Here is an 18,235-nt window from a genome sequence, read left to right on the forward strand (position 1 = left end):
AAAACATTTACTTTGCTTACTAGATGAACCTATTTTCTGGGAGCATGCAATACACAAAATCATTATCTAGCCAAACAGGCTGAGTTTGCAAAAAGCAGTCAAGTTGCAAAAACAGCAACAAAACCCCCCACAATGCACTAGGTTAACACTAACCAAGTTTAATATCTGTATAAATGAAACTGTTAGGACTTCACCTGATCAGGTTAAGTGTTTTTGTGTATAAACAGCAAGAGACACATTTTAAAGTGTTCAACAGCATTTACTCTATGCACAACATGGTCTTGCCTCAAACACTAATAAAGTTAATAAATAAATAATGCAGAAGTTTTGGGGAGACAGAAAAGGCTGGGAGGGGGAGCCGAAAGTGTGCTGCATTGCATATAAAGAATGCCGTCTTGCTATCCTTAATCACAAAACAGCAAGTGGGGGTACTGCGATGCCATTCCGAATCTTGAGCACACCAACTTCTTCCAGTGCAAAACAGGGACACACAAAATCTTGAAAGCTGCTGTGGAAGGTATACAAGTGTTGCATGATATCAGCGTTAAAAAACGAGAGAGTCCCTTCATCGTAGTCCAGCAGGAGGCCAATCCTCTGGGGAGGAACGGTGATCTTGATGTCCGGTGTCATCCCATTATTCAGAAATTCATAGACATGGCTGCAAAGAGGAAAAGGGACCCTTTCACATCAGAAGCTTTAAAAGGTAAATTGGTATTAGCAAGAAGTGGATTGGCATCTCATGAAAAAGTAGCCCATTTCCATCAGGTCCGAGAGCCCATGTGGCTTCCCAGGCAAGGATCTAGTAATACAGATCTGTACTCACAACCTTGAGGTGTTCAACAACTAATTCTCTTTAGGAGAAAATGCGGCTGTACATACATATCTGAACATCCCATTTAGTACTGCTCCTCTGAGCTGAAAACAATTCAGGAGAAGGACTGGGAGAAAAGAACTACTGTCCTGTACTTCTTACATTGCTGAATGTGCTAAACTTTTGTCCCAAGGTAAGTTGTCTTTCAGAAGGGGATTCTACCCATCAAGTAGATCAGGCCAAGTTACGCCTGGTTCATCAGATAGAAGGCAAGTAATAATAGCCCCTGATTTCTTTTCTTAGGAGGCGGGATGATTCCTTCACTCTGAAGATGGATAGGGAACTTGGGCATCATTTGAGGTTATGGGATTTGTAGTCCCTGATGTGGCCTTCACTGCACTCAGCTGTTTAGGAAATCCATGGACAGTAAGGGTAAGCTGGTTGCAGTATAAAATCTTGCAGACTGGTTGCAATTCCATCACAATGACTAAGATTAAATTGTACCTGGAGGGAGTAATGGTATGCTTCATACACCAGGAGGAATGGCTTGCGCCCAAGTAGTTGTCTCTTGGTACATTTTCAAAAGCCACACCAATGCAATATTCAATGTTCTCCTCAACATCCACCTCCCAGTAATGTTTTCCTCGGAATGGGATCGGGTATCCCAATATACCAATGGATCTGGAAAAAGAGAGAGAGGGCGGGAGTGTGGGTCAACTTTTAAGATATTCGCTTTATTGATGGAGTTGAGTCCATCTCCTGCATCCTCTTGTTATCCCAAAAATTGGGCGTTAGTTAACATGTGGATAAGATGATTGGATCTTTGAGACTTCCAGGGAAGAAATGGCAGACTGAAGATGACTCCAAAAAACAGAGCCAATGACCACAGCAGAATGAAGAGCCAGCAAGTAGACCAACCGTTCGATAATTGAACAAGGAGAGGGCTTAAGATCCACCCACAAGTGCTCCAGACAGATGCTCCTTGCGAGGAGAATGCAAGATAGCAGTATTTGGTGGGTTTATAGCTCTGGGAGATGAGGGAATAGCCATCTTGCTCAAACTGTGATTGGCACCTTTGAAAGGACACTAAGTTCACATACTTCCTTTTCTAACTTTTGGAAATTGCTTGTTAATTGCTTTTCAGCTATTAAGATCGACAAGTTTTATAGCACCAGGTGAGTTTCCTTCAATCCTTAGCAAAAGAAGTTTTAACTACAAGTTTAAGAACTTTAAAAAAGTTTTTATTTTTGGAATAAACAGCAAAAGGGTGATCAAAACTTTGATTTTAGAAAGTTACAAATGGACTAAGGGACCAGATAAATTTGAAATAAGATTTTAGAATTAAATATAAAGAATCCTTCCAGTGGGAAAATGCTTTTGTTTTGAATTAAAAAAAACATAATAAGATACGATTTTAAAAATTGGACACTAGAGGGAACTAAAGATTACAATTAAAGGAGAAGGACACTTAAACTCAGCTTACAGAATGAAGCAAAATATTTTAACATTGGACATATTGGAGGATATTTTTGAACAATGGACCCAGAAGTTAGTTTTAATTGTGTCTGCCTTAATAGGCTGTGTCTAAAAGATGTTATGGAAGAGGAACAAGTTTTACCTGACACGATTGAGACTGAGTTGAAAGTGGATTTTAAAATGACAGGCTTCAAGAATGACATTGGAAAAGATGTTACACTGGACATACAAAAGAAACCAACTGATGTCTTAAAAATTAAAAGGGGTATACAAACAACAAACCTGGATAATTTTCCTATATGGGATTTACAAAACAGGCTTGTTAAAGTTTTGAAGAATTTTGTGAGAAGTGGCAAAATAAAAATGAAAAGAAATCAAGTTCTACGACATTATTTGAAGGGACTAAAGATTAAGATTGTTAGAAGTAAAAGGAAGGAATATGAAGTTGGATTATTTGATCAAGGTCAAAACAGATATGTTGTTATCTCTAGTAATCCTTAAATGGACTTTTGCTGACATCAGGACTGAAATGACGAGGCTTTATGGATTTGTTTATAGATAAGAGATGGGATGTGGGAAGAAGATATCATTTGTTGTATTTTGAGAGAAGGTGATAAGTTACTAAAATAGTTTATAATTGTAATGAAGGTGGGAAGTCACTTCTTTTATATATTTCTTTTCTTTTTCTTTATCATACTCTTATTTTTTCTTTCTTTTCTGTTGCCTACCTATTTTTCCCTTCTTTCATTTTTTTCTGGACCTTCTACTCTTTCTTTTTACTCTTTACTCTTATTTTTTCAGTTTCTATTAGTTTTTACTGTTGAAATTATAATCTTTAATAAAATTACAGATAGATAGATAGATAAGATGATTGGATTTTTGTGGGGTCCACAGATCTGACTCAATTGTCTTTATTATTTATTTATACTGGGCATGCTCACTCACAAAAATTAGATGAAGAAACCTGGAATTTCCCAGAAACTGGACCTCTGTGGCTTGAGACATTGTAGGTGGTCACATGCTTTGGAATGCATTATAATGGTTTATGTAGAAAATAGCTGTGGAATAGGACTTTTTCCCGTTCAAGTAGTCAATTCTTTTCCTTTTGAGAATGATCCTAACCTGGGTGTTGCCACCAAGAAGCCCTGCTCTTCAATCCCAGATTAAGATGAGAACCAGTTTGGTCTAGTGGTTAAGGCAACGGGCTAGAAACCAGGAGTCTGTGAGTTCTAGTCCCGTCTTAGGCATGAAAGCCGGCTGGGTGACCTGGGGCCAGTCACCCTCTCTCTCAGCCCAACCCACCTCACAGGGTTGTTGTGGGGAAAATAGGAAGAGGAAGGAGTATTAGGTATGTTTGCTACCTTGAGTTATTTATAAAAATAATAAAGGCTCTTTGAGTGAGATAGGTGGTGACTAAATTTGAAAAATAAATAAATAAATAAAACAAAACAAACAAATAAATAAATAAATAAATAAAATAAAATAAATAAAACCCTCCAATGGGTCACAAGCAAGGCCTTCCCAGCTGATCTTGGCCACAAGCCAGAAGGCATTTGGTGAGAAGATCTGGTATGTCATTATGAGTAGCAGTATTAATATTATTATCCACCACAGTTACTATTTGATTTATTTAGAATACATTGATGCTGCCTTTAATCTACAAATGCGATATCTTAATTCACTAGCAGAATAACAAAAGCTCCCAAACTCAGCCCCAAATGACTGTTTCCCCACTTTTGCTCTCCGCTGTTGCAAACGGTTTTAAACTGTCCAACGTGCATTTTCAGAGGACGTGGGTCCTTTTAAAAGAAAGGATAGTGACGCAATAAAATGGGATTTAAAGAATGCAGGAGAGGCATAAGGATCCCGTACCTTGTAAAGCTGTCCTCACCAAAGGATATGTCGCTTTGGGGACACTCAATTTTGTGGCAGGCCAACGTCAGCCCATCTTCCAGGATGGACAGCAAGGGGTGGGCTGTCTTTTCATGGAGGGTAAACACAGTTCCTGTAGGAGGAAGTGACACGCCGATAGTAACTATTCAATCCTATGAATCTGGAGCATGTACAGAGTACCACCTCCCTCATCCAAGCCAGCTTCTTCAGAAAATGTCTGTAGGTTAAGTCATGGCAACTGGATTTCTTTCTTTTTGGTAGAAAGGTTTCGCTGCTTGTCCAAGCAGCTTCTTCCGTCTGGGCAAAGGTTGGAGAGGGGACCCCATATATGTCTTCCAGGGTGGCTGCATTGTCCCTACACCTGAATGGCTGTTGTGCCATGGAGGCTGTTGTGCCATGGAGGTGTGGAATGCCTTTGGGATAGTTTTTCATCAGTCCCCAGGAAGATGAAGACCACCAGGAAGGCCACTCTTAACGATCCACTTGGGGATGAACAAGGGATCTAGGAATAAGACATCCCAAGGACAATCCACCCCTGCTGTACGAATCATCAACATTGACTCTAACATTGAGCCGACTTAATGCAAGGAAGAGTTGGCTGACGAATACCATTCCAACTTTCACCACCTCGTCTTCAGACTGCAAAAGAACGGGTGATTTTATTCCAAAGTGAATCTGTTTTGGAAGGGGGGATAGAAAATGGGGGTGTAATTTAACACTTGAAGATGAAGTAAATGTAACACTTCAAGAGTTGCAATCAACCCTGACATCTTAGGCAGAGACTGATTCAGCCTCAATCTCTCTTTTTTTAAATAAATTTTATTGAAAGTTTTACAAAGAAGATAAAAACCAGAGACTTTCCTTTTGGGATAATGGACAGCCATCTAGAAAAAAAATCATGGAACTCTGTTTTTATATGTCCCCCGCTTCCTTTTTTCTATGTGAGCAGCATTGGATTCCCTTCGAAGGGTGCTGAGCTGACATTATAACCCAAGCAAACTACCATTTCCCCACAGCATCTATGGAATAATGTTATATCACCATGTAGTTTCCCAAAACAGGAGGGGAAAAGGAAAAAAAAAATGGCACACCAGATGCCAGTTTATCCCATTTATAAGGACTCAATAATACCTATGGACCAGTGTTCTGCATTGTTGACTGTTTGACTAAATCAAGTACAGTATTAAATTCAACATGGAAACCATTTCTGGACTATACTTTTTAAAACTGGCTTGTATTGCATCCAAATTTAATTTTTTTCTTAATGTAAAGTTTTTAAATTTAAGCTTGTTGTGTTTGTTTAATAAGGATTGAATTTTCAGATTGGACAGAAACTATCACAATCTTTTATCTTGGCTTATAATTTATAAATTATATTATACTGCCTACTATCATTGGTTATTAAGTACTAATTCAGTTTTAATATTGATTTAAAGCTTTAGATTGATGTAAGATATCCAAGATGCTAGCAGGGAGAGATGAATCACTGTTACTTAAAAATGTTTTCTCTAGTATTTATCAATATTTGTAAATTTCTTTTATTCCTTTTTTTCTTTTTTTCTCTTGGATGATTTCTGGAAATGAAGTAAAATAAACTGTTTACAAACTGAAAACATAAAACAGGATGCCACAATTTGCAAGTGGAAATGCTAAGAGTATGTTCTTACTACCTGTGCTAAGAATGGAGGCAGGCTCACTTCTTTCACTCGATCCTCCCATATTGATGGCCTTCACAAACAGGAGGTAATTCTGTCTTGGCTCCAGCTGAATCACTGTCTCACAGTTTGGAATTCCAACAACAGATCTGGAAAAAAGTGGAAAACATGCTTAGAGTCACACTTGAATCTAGTCACACTTGAATTTAACACTTCAAGAGTTGCAATCAACCCTGACACCTTAGGCAGAGATTGATTCAGCCTCAATCTCTTTTTTAAAAAAATAAATTTTATTAGAAGTTTTACAAAGAAGATAAGTCTTTTGGGACTAATGGACAGCTATCTAGAAAAAGTCATGTAACTCTGTTTTTATATATGATAATTGCAGTGAGAGTATCCTGTGCTCAAAAGTGGAAAGGTTTGACACCACCCACAACAGAGGAATGGCTGGTGAAGATAATGGAACTTGCAGAGATGGCTAAATTAACTTCTTTGATTAGAGAAAATACAGTAACTATATTTATGGCTGACTGGAAACCCTTATAGACTTTTGCCATGAAACAGAAAAAAATGCACTCATGATTTGTGCTTCTGATGATTAGAAAAAACTGCATAATAGAAAAAAAAGAGCTCTTTTTTGCAATCACAGAGTAAGTGTTAATTTTGTAATTGAATTTATATTTGCTGCAGAAGAAATTGGAAGCTTCTTCTTTCTATTACTTTTTGTTCTCTCCGTCTGCACTTCTGCACAGACCGTCTCTCCACCTGTCTGTCTATCCATCTGTCTGTCCGGACAGACAGACGACGGACGGCCGGACTGACAGACGGACAGATGTACAAACAGATGGACAGACGGGCAGACAGAGGGACAGTCCATCCATCCATCCATCCATCCAGCCAGCCAGCCAGCCAGCCAGGATTTTGAAATTGACCAGAGAAAAGCAAAGTACCAAGGGAATGGTCAGAGGGAGATAGGACCCCGTTGTGCATCTCTGCTTTCTTTGAGGCATTGCTAGGCAGGAAATAATTTATTTCCCTTTCTTACAACAAATATGAATGAATATTCTATGAGTGTTTCCAGACAGAAAAGTAATTTTTTAAAAAAAAGTAGGAAACAGGGTCTGGAGCAGCCATGTTGTTGGTAGCCAAAAACACAAAAAAACCCCTATTCTGCTCATTGGTTGGTGTGCTTTTCCTGCCCACATTCGAGACCCATTAGATCTTGTCCTGTGCTGCTGATCCCATGCCTACTGAGCACTGCAACCTTTTGGGAAATGAGAGAGTCCTTTACATCCCCTTTGACCTGAGGTTTCAACGGTTTCAGGAGGGTTGAGTAAGCGTTTGCTTCTTGGCCTTGTGCCCAAGTGTGATTTTATGCTCTGCTAAAAAGATCCAGCGTTATCACTCAATATCCCCATAAAATCATGTTATATTTTCACAAGTATGAAACTGATAATTTGTAAAACCAACCACAAAAATTTTGGAATAGTATTGGTGCTTTACTGCATCGTTGTAGCCCTGATCATGGAAATGGAGGGTATGCCCTTTAGAGTTGGATACAATTGAAGTGGCCAGTAGGTCTGAGTAATAAAGAAAGAAATAAGTATTATCAAATCAATGCAACATGTGCATTTCAAACCCTGTGCAACTTACTCAGAAAGAATTTCTCCTCCATCTCCACCGGTCAGCCTGGATAATTCAACAGTGTAGGAATCCACAGGATTCGTATTTCCACATTCCCATCGCACCAATGCAGAGTGTTGGCAGCTCTGAATCACCTCCTCTTTGATAACAGGCGGCAAAGGAGCTAAAATCATAAACAACAGTCTTTTGAAGCACTAGTTCTAATTTCACTGAAAAAAGAAAGCTGTTTTTTGTTGAGTGAAAATCTAGACTAGAAGCCCACTGATGAAAAATTGGGCTTTGGATTCTAGGCCACCTTTCCAGCCAGGAACAGCATTCAAGCCAATAAACCACACAAAATAAATCCTAAAATAACATAATTCAAAATCTAGCAAATTCAATTTAAAAGCTATGAATAAAATGGCAGTATTGATTTAAACTCCTTCCCCACCCTTTAATATAACTAAAGTAAGACAACAATAGAGGATATATGATTGTTTTTATTATAAAATTATGGTGAAACTTAAAAAAAACCCATTATTTAAAAAATTAAAAGGTGGCATTACAAATCCCCACTTTCCTCAAAATATGAAAAATCTTCACTGTTCCTGAGTTTCTGAGAAAGATTAGTACCTCAATTCAGTGCAGTCTGGATAAACCTTCATGGATAGGATTGTGATCTTAATCTCTCTCCCATACCTTACAAAATATTAGGTTTGGATGGGTTGCTTTCCACTTGGCATATGTCAATAAAAGTTTATTGTTTTTCTAAACCAAATCATAACATTGGAAGCCATTTACCTGTCATATACACCGCTCTTTCACTTACTGAGCTGATCCCAGCTTTGTTGGCTGCCTTTACCCAAAATTCATATTGTGTATTAGGTGCCAGCTGAACAACTGTACAGTAGGTTTCTTTCACATTCAGCCTAAACTCTGCAATTGGAAAGTACAAGGTTTAAGGAGCTGTTTATAATTGCGTATTTCATTCAGGAGTATCAGCGTATTATGCTCTCGCCTTTCTTTTTAAACTAGGCTAGGACTGAACAAGCCACAGACCAGATAAACACTTTGGAAATCTCCAGATCCAGAAAACTGAATGGCCTGGGGGCAAAATAACAAGTAAAATGGTTGTATTAAACCTCCAGTAACTGGAGCAATCATGATGCTAATAAGAAATGCAGCAGGTTGCCAAGATAGAAATGCCACCTTCATTTCTATCTTGGCAGATCCACCTCAAGGCAGATGGTGCCAGTAAGAGTTTATTTAGAGCCATTTTCTTTCATTCCACCTGATCTGGCTTTGGCCTCTTTACCTTCCTGTTCCTTGTTTGATGCATCATTGCTCGCTCGTTTGTAATAGAGTTGGTAGCTTTCTACAATATCTTCAGAGAAAAAGCTCCAGCAGACTTTCACAGATGTCCCCGTAGCTGAATTGGGATCCTGAGCATTCATCACTGGTGCACAAGGAGGTGAAGGAACTGAAATCAGGAAGAGGGAAATCTGTTTTTAGATTTTGCGTAAGAGGACTGGAAACTTTCAATCTTTAGCAGTTGCTCACTGGTGAAAGCAGGTTTGCCCCAGGATGGAATTTAACTCAGGAGATGGACTTCCTTTTCTATCAAGATCCATATTACTTCCATGAGCATCTGTGAGATATGCATTTCAACAGCAAGAAATCTTATTAGCTACATTTTATTACGTTTCATCCAACTTCAGTGTAAATTAAATCAAATCATTTTTTTTTGTCTTGGCCAGACCTACTTGATTCTTCTAGACTGAGCCTACTTTTTGGAGTGTGGCTTCCAGCACATCTTCAAAGGTCTACTGTAGCTTTTAGATGAAACATATTGCACATCCCTGACATGTTCCATTGTCTACTGCATTTCCTTCCCTGACAGAATTCTGCAGCCAACTGAGCACATGGAGATTTCATTTATGGAGATCTCTTCTCTTTATTTTTTTGCAAACTGGTGGATTGTCCAAATTTGCTGATATGTTGAGACTGATATAAGCCATGGGCACATGAAGTAGGAGCATCAATAACAGAAATTCTCCAGTAGTCTCTCATGCAGAAGAAACTCTTCCAAAGGTCTAATGATATCTTTGGGCCTGTTCCTTTGCTGGAGAAGTTCTAGTATTCTAACTGTGCATTCTGAAGCACTTCCTCTAGGAAATGAAATCACAGCTTTCAACTCAACCTGCTGTTTTGTATTTGGTATCATAATGGACTTACTTGGGAAAGAATTAACAGACTCCATTAGTTCCTGAATGTCTGAGAAATCAATGACTTGGTCTTCAAACTCAGCTGGAGTTGAGAGGTGTACATTCACATCCTTTTTCAAGAAGGTGTGCAATCTGAAAATGCCACAGAAATCAGCATTAGCTGGCCTATGTTAATATTTATGCTATTTCAAAACATTTCTATTACATTATATATTTAATACAGGGGTTTCGCTCTTCTATTCAATACAGAATCAATTCACAAAAGAAATATCTGTAAAATACAGCATTAAAATCCCAAATTAAACATGATAATTAAGAACTGCAGGCTTCCAAATAATGCAACATTATTTTAAAATAGTAGTTCAATGACACATGCAAGTTCAAATGAGAATGTTTCTGGTTTCTGTTTAAAAGACTATGGGGAAAGGTTATATATAAAATATGTAAAAGATTATAGGGATAATTAGATTATAGGGATAAAGATTATAGGGAAATTGAATCTCTACAGCATCAATGACATCACCACCAAGACCACCACATCATATATGCTCAGCTGGTTGCAACAATGACATCCATGGTCATTTTAAAGCTTACGTAAGGTTGATATGGAACTAATCATCCCAAACAAAAGTCTTTTAAACTGAGCCCAGTAACCATGTTCAAAAAGTAGGACAATAGTGGAGAAGATACTCTGTTTGCTGAGCACAGATGCAGGTCTGACACCAGCATCTTGAAAGATATTCTGTTTATTTATTAATTTATGTAACCCCTGCCCCGTATCAACAGATCTCAGGATGGGATGCAATTAATAACTGAGGAACCCCACTACATTGACCCATCCCACCTGGTCAGGCAGAGAGGGCATGTTAAGGACCCTGTCCATGAGAGATTGCCAATTGACAGGGTCCAGGAGGAGGGCCTTCTCTGCCGTGGCCCCTGACCTTTGGAATAACTTACCCCCAGAGGTGAGGCTGGCCCCCACTCTCCCACCCTTTAGAAAGGGAGTTAAGACCTGGCTTTGCCACGTTGCTTGGGGCGAGAGGGGGGACAGTCAATCGTGCAGGTGGCTGGTGCCATGATGCAGCCCTGGTAAATTCCATCATGACCACCTTAGATTTTATATTTATATGTTATATTTTACATTTTACATTTTCTATTTATTTCTATTATATTGTATAATGAATTTTTATCCTTTTATTTATTGTAAGCTGCCCAGAGTCGTCACTGAATGCAAAAACAAAGAAATAAATAAATAACAGCAATTAAAAACAATCTAGAGACCCAACTGCTTGGCACTGAAATGAAAGCTGTTCAGTTCAATTTTATTACGGTCACTGACCAGTACAAGACACAATTCTGTAAAGATATACACATTAGCCTTAAAATATGAACCATCTGATTTAAAAGAATTTCTAAATTTGAATTTACAAGTTCCAATTAAATGTTAAAATACGTTTAGATCACAATGTAAATGAGCCCCTTAATCAAATTTAAAAACAATCTTATTAATTTACATTATCATGACTAATATTCTATCCCATATAAGTAGAAGTAGAAGTCTTTCCATAACTGACAACCCACATATAATATTGCTCCCAACAGTAGTATACCAAGGAAATTAACCGTAAGGCCAGATTTTAATTCTGTGACAGATATATAGAGGGATTAAGGAAATTAAGGAAAGCTCTTATATTACCTGTGAACTGTTGCAACTGCAGTCTGTTGAAGAAAGAGAGATTGATGATTACATTAATACATCACATATACACACACATACGCACACGGACATGTAATAATGATGTGCTGACTTCTCCCCAAGTCACTTCAAAATGAGACAAGTTATTAAAAATTGCTGTATTATTTTCATGGCAAAATCCTGTGCAGATTTCCTCAAAAGTATATCCTAATATGTCTAGTGAGGTAAATGCCTTAGAGAATTGCGACTGAAATCACAAACTAGAGGTTGAAATAACGTCTTCATAAACGTCACATGATGTCTGATAAAAATGGCAGAATATATCTCTCATAATTCAAAGCCAATCTTGTACTGAGGGAAGAGGAGGCAAAATAAAAATGCCGTCTCAGGAGCCTACTAGGAACAGCAAGTTATAATTTTAATACTTCCAAACTAATAATTTAATAATTACAATAATTTAATAATTACACAGCAATAGCCCCTTTAGCAGCGAATCCAGAACAGTGACTCCCGCAGAGACCCGCTGGTTTTGGTGAGGAGCTCTGGACTCACGTGATCCTTTCAGTATTGTAACTGTGGGTTCTTTTTGAGAAAATATTAGCAATTTTCTCTGGCACATACCTTGAGAATGGATGCAGTGGAAATATTTTTTGTTTTTGTACTGAAGGAGCATTTAAGAGAGGGAAAAAAAATCAAGATTTGTTGTTGTTGTTAAATCTAAAGGTAAAATAAAGAGATGGCTCCAAATAGCAAAGAAAAAAAAAATACTGGAGAATTCCAGGCAAAGATGCAAGGCATGTCCATCTCTACAATTCTTAATAAAAGTCAGACAACCCCTCCTCCATAGATAGCCCAGAGCAAAATTAGAGAAATCAGTGTAATGAAATTACCTGTAATATCCTTACTGACACCATCTGCCCACCCCTCAAAGCCTCTGCTAACACATCAGCAAGCAATTTGTTTAAACTGGACTGTTAAACCTTCTGATTTAGTACACTGCTGTGATGTCTTGTGTAATCATCTTCAAACTGTTGATAGATGAATTATTCCCCCCCCCCAGGGCATTTTATAAAGCACCTGTCACCCTGAACTTATCATAAGTTAGGGCAGTATATAAATGTTGTAATAAATAAATGAATTCAATAAGTAGATTGAGTGCATCTCCTTGAAAACACATAGCTGTTTATAAGGCATTCAGTTCTAACTTCAATACCTTTACTTACGATTGAATGCTGCAGCTTTGTTTGTAGAAAACAGATGTTATGCTGTGAAACCACAGACCTTTCCTTGAACTAGCTTCTCTAGTCGCAGACCTATTGAGCCGCAGTTAAGTTAGACATTAATGATCTGTGCTGTGTCTCAATGCCACCAAATATATTTTGGGACACCTCCCTACAGTGGTTGCCTTTATTCGGTGCTTAACAGAAAGCTCAGCCTCAAATAGATAGATAGACATTTGCTTGAGAATACCAGCTTTTCTTGCTTCAATTTTGCCATCTAATTTGTGTGTTCTTGGGTGAGAGAAATAGGGTGAAGATAAGAAATCAGATTTAATTTGCCTTGGGTCTTCATGCCATAGTTGACTGCCCATGCACATGCATCACTTTAGGCAGGACATAGGTCAGTTTTATGTGACAGAGAATCCTCTCTTGGACATGTAAGAATATTATATTGCATGCTGCCAGAGTTATCACTGGGTACAGTAACTGAGATTTTAAATTGTAGTAAGTATCTGGAGTTATCAGCTTTTTGTGTGCATAAATGATTATGTTAATTATATTGAATGGCAGCATGTCCCAATCAGAAGGACTACACAACGTGACCTCATACTATACTGAAGTTTAGATGCAATGCTATATAACTTTTGGATCTATATTCACTCTCCTGACTGAGTGTTCTCTTTTTCCCAAACAAGTGATCTCCTAACGCTAGCAGTGTTATCTTCTGAGCTTCCTTTGTATTTTTCAACAAACCCTAACGCAATGGTTTTGAGATTGAAGACCACATTTCAGCATGGCTTCTTTTTGCCCTGTACCTTTATGGCTTCCACTTTTTTTTCACCCTGGTCAAGATTTTCAATGGTTTCCATCAGATCTTTGCAAGTATCCAGGTTTTCTCCACAGTTGACCAGCTGTTTATACAAAGCTTCCAGATTCTCTTTCTTTTCCTCCCCCAAAGCTTGCATATTTTCTTCATATCTTTGCTCAAGGATCTGTATTATGTCATTGTAATGCTTCTCAAAGTTCTGCTCCTGCCTGGTAAAATCCTCCTGGAAGGAAATATTTTGGGTTCAATTGAGCATGCTTAGAGAGTTAACAACCAAACCTGGATATGGCTTTAAGAAAAGAAAAGATTTTATATACTTTTATTTATGCAACATCAATTTAACCCTCATGGATTCCTGCAAAGAATCCTTGGAACTGTACTAAGTTCTAGGAATTAGAAAATGCAGGACTGCCACACCACAGAAAAATCAGAGAATTTTTAAAAGGATATCTTAAGGTAGGAATGACCAAACAGTCTTCCAGGTATGCCATGACAGTTGGAACAATGGCAATTACACTCAAATATATATGGCTAGGTTACATAAGGCTCTAATCTGTACCCATTTACCAAAATAGATAGAAAATATCTCATTGACCAAGATTGTTTTCCATATCACTTGGTTTTGTCTGGTTCCAGTTTCTGATTATATGTACACATCTGCAATAGGGACATTCAGTCTACAATCAAATAGAGGATGAAGGAAAGGTTAATGGATCTTAGTCTGGAGGTCATAAGCTAAACAGCACGTACAGTAGTTTGCTAGACAAGCCACAAGTGAGATGCTGTAATGGCAAGTAAGTAGCCAGTTATACTTCAATAAAATATTTGTTAAGTATATCAAAAAAAGGGTGCAGATTCCTCCTTCCAGGTAGGGATGAAGCTACTTAAGCTACAGGTGACTGTGTGTAAAGAGGAATTAATAGGATAGGACAGCAACTTTGGATTCTGTAAGCCAACAATACTTGTGATGTTTTGATCTCTGATGGCAGAACAACAGATTTTGGACCGTTGGAGCATCTAAGTGTTAAGTCTTTGACTTACTAAAAAACAATCCATCATACCTTCTTCTTTATCCATGTACGACATGGCAAGACACTGATGGACCTCTATGATGGACCTTCCTTTCCACTTCACTTAGGATCATTAACTTAGCTCCTGAGAGCATCTTACCTCTACAGTAATAAAAATTTCCTCCAAGTGTCTAGAAAAACTCTCCAAGTGAGTGATTTGGTCTTCCAATCGGCCAATGTTTTTCAGAAGCTCATCCTTTCAAAACAAAAAAAACAGTTAAGGATCTTGCAATATTGCCTAGCAAAATGTTTCCCGCTTCCTATCTGGATTGGCTTACGCTATCCTCACCTTTGCAATTTCCACCACAGCAGCAAGAGACATGACTTCATGCTCCTGGTGTTCCTTACACTTGCTATTGAGGGATCTCACTGGAACACAGCAAGTAATACAGTACAGTTCTTTCTCTTGGTAGGACTGTCTGCTTGCTTTCTCATCCCCAAGAATGTCATTGCCACCTTTCTCATTATCTTCTCTTGCATTCTCTGTGAGTTGCTGATCCTGACACGCCACACAAGGTGTGGTTTGCTTCTCTGTATCTTGTGTTGCCCTGTTTTCACACACGGATAGATCTCGCCTTCGAAATGGTTCCTCTGGAAAAAAATCTAAGTCTTCAAAGGAGTCATAAAGACCCAAATGATCTTTATGCCTGGTGCTGTCTGGCTCATTCTTTGTGAATTGGGAGTCCATTGCGGAGAAGGAATATTGGGCACCAAGTCAACAGGCAAAGGAAAGGTCTTGTGTGTCGCATCCCACCTTTCCACTATTGAGCACCTGTGAGAACAACAGAGGTATAACTTGCAAGAGAATTGTACTTGACATCTCCAAAAGCTAAGAAGGATCAACTTGATTAATATCAGAAGACCATAAGGAAATCCAGTGGGATTGGAAATCCCGGGAACTGGAGAAAACATTTGGGAAGAAGGTAACGTTAACCCATTTCCTTCTCTTGCCAAGAAAAATACATAGATGTATCTTGAAGTCATCAGGATGCATGATGGAAGAACTGGATGTCTAGGATACAGATAATAAGGAACAAAAAAGGACTGTAGACCCCAGTTAATTTTCTGATAGCCAGAGGTTGCTGTGGTTGAGACTGATGTCAAGTAGGGGAGGTTGTGTCACATATGCAGGTGGACCTGATATTTTTAAGCCTTTTTCCTGTTATTTGGAGGTTGATTCCCTTTCCTGTTAAAATACATTAATTTGGGCTTCCAGTATAGTTTTTCTCTCTCAGAATGATAGGAAGTCATGTTACCAGTTTTAAGCCATTGTGGACTATGCACAACTCAGAGCTTTGTTTGCTGCCAAGGGCTGCAAGGAAGGTTTTGGCCAACCTTTCCTCATTATTGAAGTCACTGTACTAACTTATGAGAGCCAGTTTGGTGTAGTGGTTAAAGGCATCAGGCTAGAAACCAGGAGACTGTGAGTTCTAATCCTGCCTTAGGCATGAAGCCAGTTGGGTGACCTTGGGCCAGTCTCACTCAGTCTTCTTCTTCTCATGAAGAAGGAAATTGCAAACCACTTCTGAAAAACCTTGCCAAGAAAACTGCAGGGACTTGTCCAGGCAGTCTCCAAGATTTGGACACAATTGAACAGATTAAAAAAAATACTAACTTAGTGTAGCGAAGTCAGAGGCTTGGGACCTTTGAATGTGGCTCCATGGGACTCCTATCCCTGCTCAGAGGAAACCAATGAAAAGACAACAAGAGTACAGAACAGCAGCGAGGGACAGAATCCAACAATCCAGATCTCTAAAACTGATTCTAGATAGAGAGCAAAAGGATTTTCCTGGCAATTTCCCCCTTCTATTCCAAGCCTTCCATTAAAAGTTGCTCCTATCTGAGAATTGAAGGAATGCTAAACAACATTATATATATAGTATAAAGCCAAGCATTTGATTCAGTTCAATTTATAAAACATGAACAGAGTTTTCAAAATACCACTTTCAGGCATGTAGGAAAATAGGTTGTACGTGTGGTGGATTGTAAGAGAAACACTGCTGTTAAATTGCCCTTAATCGAAATTAGTTGATCAGGCGTGAGATCTTAAGTAAAGATTGTGCAGCAGGAATAACTACATGCAAACACAGAGGCAGCACTTTTAAGTAGCTTAGCTTGAAAAATGTGCTTGTGCTTTTTTAAAAAATTGAGGCATTATGTTCTTAGAAAGAATACTTGCCTTTTGTGTTAAGGATCCATAATTTCTTCTTATGGTCAAATGATCGTGAAGTACTTCTGTTCCTCCTTATCAAAACTTGATTTTCAAGATCCTTGCCATCTTTCTGCAACTGAAAACTTACTGCTGTAACATTAGACAAGGGTTTTTTCCACGAGTAGCATGCCAGCTATTAGCGAGGGAGCAAAGATAGATCAGCACCTGCTGTCATGTCACTAAATCTTCCTTAAATGTCATGGAAGAAAATGTCAAATCCAAATCCTACTAAAAACATCGAGGCCTGAAAGTTTGGAATCCCAGAGAGACCCATTTAAAAATATCTTCTTTAAATCTCTGGAAGGAAGAGCATATAGGAGCATCAATTGCCAACTGTGAGGATGAAGAGAATTAGGAACTAATACACTCCATTTTGGGGGGGAAATGTGAAATTATCAAAGTCAGATGAGTAGTTTTAGAGAATGCCATTTATGCTTTAGCAAAATGTCTACTGTAGTAGAGTTGCTGAAGAACAAAAGGAAAAAGAAGATACAAAAATAGTCAATCACACATGTCATGGAGCATTAAGGTATTTTGCACTTGTGCTTTGCTTTTGTTTTTGCTTTTACAGTTTTTGGATATAATGGCTATATTTCAGATTCTAAAAAGCCTGTCCTTTACTGGAGGAATAACACTCTCTGTGGGACCAAAATTATTCATAAGCATATTTGCTCCTGCTAGGAGATTGACTATTTGCAGCCTTACATTAAAGAAAATAAAGGATAACGACAAACTTTATTTATTGTTCTTATTGTTAGAACAATAAATAAAGTTTGTCGTTATCCTTTATTTTCTTTAATGTAAGGCTGCAAACAAAACTGGGGGAAAGAATCTGGTCCAAAGTTTCAGTATTTAATTTCCTTTTGGTTCTCTTCTCAGTTTATATCCTTGTATTCCCCCCTGCCCTCCTGTCCCGCTCTGCCCCAACTATTGAGGCAGCTTAATTCCCTCTGTTTTGGAAATTTCTGTGAATTCTGCTCACCAAAATGTCAGACCCAGGCTTCCCTCGAAAATTGTAACTGATTATATATATTCCTCTAAAATCTGTGGGCAACTAGCAAAGATCCACTTTTTTTTCTTTGGTTATATTAATACAAACTAGCACTTCCTGTGTCTGATCTTGAGCGAACACAATCCTTCCCCAGAGAGGATATAAAGTATTACAAACCTCTGAGTGAAACTATCTATAATTCCATTGGGCTTTCAAAATATACGATTGTTTGCTTATTTTCTATGCTATGTTACTAGTGTTGTTCACAAGTTACAAACCATTTGGGGGACAATATTTAAAATCCTCTAGATCAGCCTTTCTCAACCTTTTGACCCTGGAGGAACCCTTGAAATATTTTTCAGGCCTTGGGGAACCCCTGCACATTCAGGCTCAAATATAGGCCAGAAGTTACAAAATCATTATATTTGTTTCATGGGTAGGCCTGTATAATGTGCATTAACAGTGTTCCTAAACTAAAGAATGAAACTTACCTCTTGAAAGTGAAGTTGCCCAAATTTGAAATAATTTTTTGAATAA

General features: G+C 38.2%; 1 protein-coding gene across 1 annotated transcript; it reads right to left on the reverse strand.

Annotated features, from left to right (window-relative positions):
• Positions 1-330: 330 nt before the first annotated feature.
• Positions 331-15,263, reverse strand: FSD2 (fibronectin type III and SPRY domain containing 2). The gene is made up of 12 exons (XM_063314241.1): positions 14,785-15,263; positions 14,596-14,691; positions 13,415-13,648; positions 11,380-11,402; positions 9,694-9,815; positions 8,774-8,938; positions 8,260-8,394; positions 7,489-7,642; positions 5,851-5,984; positions 4,160-4,292; positions 1,316-1,492; positions 331-658 (listed from the first exon to the last, which is right to left on the reverse strand). The coding sequence occupies exons 1-12, from the start codon at positions 15,181-15,183 to the stop codon at positions 409-411; spliced, it is 2,022 nt and encodes a 673-aa protein (XP_063170311.1). The 5' UTR covers positions 15,184-15,263; the 3' UTR covers positions 331-408.
• Between the last annotated feature and the right edge of the window lie 2,972 nt (positions 15,264-18,235).

Source organism: Candoia aspera, chromosome 13 (assembly GCF_035149785.1).
Source record: "Candoia aspera isolate rCanAsp1 chromosome 13, rCanAsp1.hap2, whole genome shotgun sequence".
In the NCBI taxonomy this organism is placed as follows: domain Eukaryota; kingdom Metazoa; phylum Chordata; class Lepidosauria; order Squamata; family Boidae; genus Candoia; species Candoia aspera.

Coding starts and splice junctions, on each gene's coding strand:
- FSD2 (XM_063314241.1), bottom strand. CDS start 15,183: ATGGACTCCCAATTCACAAAGAATGAGCCAGACAGCACCAGGCATAAA. Junction 14,692..14,784: donor CTGTGGTGGAAATTGCAAAG/GTGAGGATAGCG, acceptor TTGTTTTGAAAG/GATGAGCTTCTGAAAAACAT. Junction 8,395..8,773: donor ATCAAACAAGGAACAGGAAG/GTAAAGAGGCCA, acceptor TTCCAATTGCAG/AGTTTAGGCTGAATGTGAAA.